The 6,677-nt window shown below is 37.0% G+C and overlaps 1 protein-coding gene across 1 annotated transcript; it reads left to right on the top strand.

The window, feature by feature from the left end:
• Positions 1–3,463: 3,463 nt before the first annotated feature.
• On the top strand, positions 3,464–6,375 carry SMIM15 (small integral membrane protein 15). Its single transcript, XM_008576123.1, has 2 exons — positions 3,464–3,717; positions 4,810–6,375. The coding sequence occupies exon 2, from the start codon at positions 4,832–4,834 to the stop codon at positions 5,054–5,056; it is 225 nt and encodes a 74-aa protein (XP_008574345.1). The 5' UTR covers positions 3,464–3,717; positions 4,810–4,831; the 3' UTR covers positions 5,057–6,375.
• The last annotated feature ends 302 nt before the right edge of the window (positions 6,376–6,677 follow it).

Here is a 6,677-nt window from a genome sequence, read left to right as displayed (position 1 = left end):
TTTCCGAATTATATAACCTTGTACTACTCCCTACCAAATCTTGTTCTTATTTTGAAAACTAATTCTTTCAAAAGCTTTTCATTACTTCCTTGATTGGTGTATCCCATATGTGTAAGAAGCATGCCTTCTAATTTAAGTAAGTATTTCCTAATAATATTAGCTAATATTTAGTTTAAGAGTGTTTCTGCCAAATAACAACCATTGAGGCCTAAATTAGTTTTCTAGAAAATAACGTGGTGATATTTTGTAGGTAAAACAGGTTGAAAGGAAATTGGCAGAGTGTGACCCATTCAGAAGATGAGCATAATGGGAAGATGAACCACTGATGGGCTGGTCTAATAGTAGAGAAAGGGCCCAACAGAGAAGTTAAGAGGATGATAGGTTATGTATGTGAGACAAAGAAGCAAACCAAGGACTGGACGCTTAGCTCCATTGGTTAGAGCATGGTGTTATAACACCAGGTCAAGGGTTCAGATCCCCATTCTGGCAAGCTGCCAGGGGAAGCAAATCAACTGACAAGGTTGGAAAAAACCTCCCCCAAGACATTAGCTCTTGGAGACATGCTGCCACCACCTGGGCAGGCAATTTTGAAATATGGAGGGATTTTAGTTATTATCAATTAACAATTACAGAATGCAAAAAAAGTTTTATTTTATGAAATCTGCATTTTTTGGTGAAGTTTTTGGATATTAAAAACAAGCAGAGATTTTGGCCAGATGTGTTTAGAATCCTGCTCTACTTTTTAAGGCTCTGGTTCCTTATTTATATAATGGGTATAAGAACACAATCATGTGGGGTTGTTTACTATTAAGATTAGCTATAACAGATGGGAAGCACTTAGCCCAGTACTTGATACAGAGTAAGTACTCAATAAATAGCTTTCAAAAAATTATTATTCTTCAGTATGATCTTTCAAATATCACTGAAACATGACTACTTTTTAAAAATTACATAAATGTGCCTATTAAGAAATGTATTTACATTGTGTTTCGATGGGAAAAAAAAACCTTGCAAAATAAAACTTAGGGAAAAAACCAATTCTATCAAAATAAGTCAAATTGTAAAGAATTATTGCAGGAAATAAGCACATGTGCAGGTGAGAGAGCTCTCAAAGTTTCTTAGGAAAGACTAAATTATTATATTGTTATTATATTATTATTGTTACTAGTATTATGAGTAGAATCTCCGGTTTCACTTATTCACAACTGACATGGGTTAGAGTGAAATGTAACTTTGTACAAACCAAGAGAAAAAGACTTTTTAGCAAACAAATAGCACAAAACTGCTAGAGCTTACCTTCCTTCTCAAGAGAAAAACCTGTTAGAATTTTATGACTCCATTTACAAAATATAATTACAATAGAACACACTAGTGTTGATCAGGCTGGTAGTATGATATGCTACACAGGAATTATTCTTATGCAAAGGTAGACCCTACTTAATACTGTAAGGTTTTATTAATTTGGTTAAAGTTACATGAATAAGAATAACTTATTTTATTTCTTAAAAATAAATAAAGCAGCTCTTGTTTTATTATTCTAAATTGGTATTTTAAAAGACGTTTGAGAGAGAATAAAAAGCAAATTCAGCATCTTTTCAAATAAAAAATAAGGTCTTAAGAAAACTGGCAATGATGTTTCTACTAAATACCTTATTATGCTGCTGTTTATGAAGCATGAGTCAGGAAAATGGCCAAATCTAGTCCAGTTCGGATTTTGAAGCTAAAATGGCACTAGGGATCACCTCGTACACCTTCCACACACAGAACAGGATACAGGCTCAGAATGATTATCACAGTGCTAAGACCTGTGACTCTCAACTCACAAGGAAAGACTACTCACTAGAGTAGTCCACAGCATCGGATCAATCTTGACACCACCCTTACTTAAGGCAATGCAGATTGCAGTAAGGAGGTCCTCTGTGGCAACCCCTATGCTGCTCCTGGGCTTGTACCCCACCCTGATATTAAGTAGAAATTAGATCAGTAAAATCAGACCGTGAAGGCCTGGTCTAGATTACAGCCAAAGAGCTACAAAGGTGATCTACTTATGTGCCTTTTCTTCCTGCTCAAGAGTCCTGTGCTTTTAACCAGGGATACAACAGAGGAACTGCTGGGAGGCAGTAATTTGAAAAACTGTCTATCCATGATAAAAATAAAACGCACACACACATCAGCCTCTGGAGTGAAGGATGTTGAAAGAATAAATTCTGACCCCATCCGGGATTTACTACTTGGGCAAGTTTAAAAAAAAAAATCAGTTACCTCTAGCAAGTAAAGTTTTCAATGCACCCAATCCAGTGACTGGGTTTGCTTTTTCTGGCTACTACAGGTACAGGCTAGGTCTAAGCAGCATAGACTTTGAAATCATCCAGGTTTTCAAACAAGAATGAGTAAGAAAACAGCTGCTGGTAATACAACATACAAACATTATTATATGCCCAACGAACAGTTTTTTATATAGTAAGATTATCTGCCAAAAGCCTGTTCCCTGATAAATAATAGTTACTGTTGTTATCCTAAATTAGTTATACATGTTACAGCTAGCTCCTCAAAGAGAACATTCTACAGTCTTTCAAGAATAAAAACTTGCTTTATTTGGCACACAACAGTGAAGAGGTGTTGCAACATTTGCCAGAGGCAGTCAGAGCAGTTCAAGTGCAAGCAATCACAAAATTTGGTCACCAACCAAACCAGAGCAAGTTTTTCAGTTCCTATAAATTAGAAGACAATATTAACTCACCCTTTCTGCTTGTTGACTTTCACATCCCTTTATTTGTGCATTGAAATAATAAGTACCCATGGGAACATTAAGCACCGACAGTCTGATTATTTATCATCAAGTATACTTTGGGCAAGTATCGACCGTTCTTTTGTGAAATGAGTTAGATTCTTAAAAACAAAAGCCCTGTTTCACACAGCACGGCTGCATTTCCCCTTGGTTCAGTGGACCCATCACCGCCCAGCTTCTCTGTCTCTTTCATGTGAGAACTAAACTATTGTCCAACCAGGAGAAGAGGAGCATGGGGTGTGGTGCGGACCAGGATGAATTCCCCAGAATCCTTCAAGGGTCGTTGTGTGACCCTCGCCTTGACTTTGGGCAGCTTGTAGGGACCAACTCCTTTCTGGCCGTCGCTCTTTGCTCAGGACCAGGAGAAGAGGAGCATGGGGTGTGGTGCGGACCAGGATGAATTCCCCAGAATCCTTCAAGGCTCGTTGTGTGACCCTCGCCTTGACTTTGGGCAGCTTGTAGGGACCAACTCCTTTCTGGCCGTCGCTCTTTGCTCAGGAACGCCCATAGGGACCCTGCTCTAACCGTCCGGCTTCAGCGCGGCCGGAGGGCTGTTTCCCGACTGACCTCGGGGGGCAAAGGCAGAGGCCCGGGAGAGTCGGACGCGCTCCCCGAGGCCGCCCCGCGCCTCCTGGCCCACTCCTTGGTCCCCGGCAGCAGACGCGAAATTTTACATGTCATTTATAGGTTGCACATATAGAATTAAAAATTTTCCACTTAAAATTTTATTACAATTACTGTGAAAAGTTGTTACTTAATTTTTTTTTATTCTTTTCAACTCACCTACTATGTAGAATTTAAACCTTCTCTCAGAAGTGTCCGATAGAACTAATGAAGAAGACAACACAACCAACCAAGGGTCATCTGAAATTGTGATTGGCTCACTAATAATCCCAGGACAAAGTTAGACATCACTACTCAAGCCTAAGGTACATGAATTTTTTTATCCCAGCTGAAACGTAAGTGTCTCTATGTACACTTATTCCCTACCCAGGTATTCTAATTCTCCATTTTGAACAGAGTTTGACACAAACATGAAAAGCCTTTGGGGCAAAAAAGAAAATGTCACTCAGTTCCACACCATCCTCATTTGGCAGATGGCCCTCCTTTACCAACTCAAAATGAACAAAATTCATGGTACCTGTTATGGCTACTTTTCTCATTTATTAAATTATGTTTATTCCAACAGGGATTCTCAAAGGTGAAAAGGCATAAAATAGCATATCACTTTTTGCTTATATCTCTTGGCATATGAATGTGGATATCATCATGGCTCCTTTACCCTCTCTTTTCCATTCATGGAAATAGCCATCTATTACCTCCCTTTCTCTTGAGAGCATTTCATATGCTCTGTGCTTGTCCTTTTCAAACACCAAATTTGATGATTTGTATTTTTGTTAATTAGTACTTACTAGTACTAAGGATATGCCAAAAAATGATAAACAGGATTCAGCTGTTTCCTGGAATGAGTATGTAGCACTTTAAAAGTCTGCAGCTAAACTGGATAAGTGCGCCGCTCCCGCCCGAGGGTTCGGATCCCACATACAGACCGGTTCCCGCTCACTGGCTGAGCGAGGCGCGGGAGCAGCACCGAGGGTTGCGGTCCCGTTGCCGGTCCCCGGGGTCCGGTACAGGGGCAACACTGAGGGTTGGATCCGTTGCCGGACACGGAAAAAGATAAAAGACAAAAAAATAAATAAATAAATAAAAGTCTGCAGCTAAATAGTTTGTCTTGAATATAGGAGGAATGTGAGAATGCATAGTCTTTGTGACAATCACATGATTTTTCCTTTTATCTTCTATAACTTTACATCTCTTGTCAATTATTCTGGTTGTCCTAGTTGAATTATTTTTTCCTAATTGGAGATATTACTCTACTGAAATAGAACTAACTAGTACTTTTCTATAAAACAAACTAATGCGTGGTAATGGAATTCTCGGTTAACTGGTTGTGTAACTTTTTCAAAATTTGATTAACCACATAGTCTTTCTCCTGTTGTTTTGTTCCTCTGCCCCCACAGTTTTCCTAAGACTGCTACAAAGATGTTTGATATAAAGGCTTGGGCTGAGTATGTTGTGGAATGGGCTGCAAAGGACCCATACGGCTTCCTTACAACAGTTATTTTGGCCCTTACTCCACTGTTCCTAGCAAGTGCTGTACTCTCCTGGAAATTGGCCAAGATGATTGAAGCCAGGGAGAAGGAGCAAAAGAAGAAGCAAAAACGTCAAGAAAATATTGCAAAAGCTAAACGACTAAAAAAGGATTGAAAAAATGAACAGGCTTTGCAACCAGAGGAAAATCATTTGGAAAATTATGCAGCTTTGAAAGAATGCACTAAGATTCCTTTGGATTTTATGACAGTATTATTTCATAAACGAAATCTGACTATATGGAAGAATCAAGTTAGTTCTGATATCAGTACTGTAACTTTTAGGCTTGGGTATAGAAGTTTGTTATCTATTGAGTTATTGTAAATTAGCATTTAGTAAGGTACAAATTCTTTTTTATAACTGATTTAGTTATTTGCCATTTAGCAGCTTACATATTGCAGTGAAAACATCTTGTGGAGAAAAACGACGTTAGATTATGAACTGTATTCAAATTAAGATTTAAAATGGGATCCTGTTCAGGACAAAGGAAATTAAGAATGTTAAAGTCATAATTTTCCTCTCTGAGGTGAAGAGTATGCTTTGGCTTAAAAGAGATACAGTATATTAATCATACCTTTTTATCATTATTGCTTATTTGTTGGAATAGAATCATTTCTGCCTTTCTCAAAGCAAAGTAATATTTTCTGCATTTTTCTGATTTCAGCCTTTGAGACAGTGGTAATTATCAAGACATTCTGCATTTTTGAAACCTAATTTTATAAAGAATTCTCTTATCCTGACTAGAATACCACCTACTGGATATAACAGCTTTTTTTACTTATGAGCGCTGCCATTTTCTTAGAGGTGACTTGTTGAGAAGAGCAGCACTGTTATTTAAAGCTTGCAGTAAAAATACCAAATACTATAGTAACTTGGAGCCAGTTTATTCTCTTAATATGTAGAACTGTAAAATATTTCAAATGTCTTATCACATAATTTGCTGGTTATATAGATACCACTTTTGTTTTTTATTCCATTCTTTAACTTATGTGGTAGTGATGTCCTGAATTTTTTGATCAAACAAGTTCAAAGTGAAAATTAAAATTTCAAATTTCTTTTAAAGAACTCTTAAAGAGTAACAGTTAAGTCATATTTCATAAGTGGTAAAGAAAGGCTTAAAGTTTGGAATAATTTTGTTGGGCATAGTTGCAGTTGGGGGAAAGGAATAAATTATGTTAAAATGAGAATGTGCTATAATTAGAAGTAAAGATCTAAAGTGTTTTCAATTAAATAGTATAACTGGAACTTTTTACTATTAAACATGGCTTTTATAAATGCATGGTTCAGTAATTTTATTCACTGTCAGTACTATTTAATAGCTTATTAATGTTTTCTGCACCTCTGATAATGAATTTTCAGTTAAAAAAATTGTCCGACTCTATAATTTTAAAATAAAACTAGATATTGAAATAAATTTGATACTTTTTATAAAGAGGTTCTAGGTTTTTGTGTTTTTTGGGGGGGGTAATAATTTAAGTGAGATATGTTATGAAAGTCAGATTTTTCAAAGAGTTATGAATTTCACTTATAGCTAAGCACTCTTGTAAAAGTTTAGGACAGCACCTCTCAAGTTTGAGAACCTCAGGACCCCGAAGACTGGTTGTGGATCAGTTTGAACAACACGTAATGCTATTATTTTAGGTTGTAGTTATGAGTTAGTTACTCAGGTCATCTAGGAAATACTTTCTCTATTATCATTGAAATTAAAACCTTGGGTCTACAGAGCCCAGTTTAAGAA

This window comes from Galeopterus variegatus, unplaced genomic scaffold, assembly GCF_000696425.1.
Source record: "Galeopterus variegatus unplaced genomic scaffold, G_variegatus-3.0.2 Scaffold1296, whole genome shotgun sequence".
In the NCBI taxonomy this organism is placed as follows: domain Eukaryota; kingdom Metazoa; phylum Chordata; class Mammalia; order Dermoptera; family Cynocephalidae; genus Galeopterus; species Galeopterus variegatus.
The sequence above is the reverse complement of the archived record's forward strand: the minus strand, read 5'-3'. Positions and strand labels throughout refer to the sequence as shown.

Coding starts and splice junctions, on each gene's coding strand:
- SMIM15 (XM_008576123.1), top strand. CDS start 4,832: ATGTTTGATATAAAGGCTTGGGCTGAGTATGTTGTGGAATGGGCTGCA.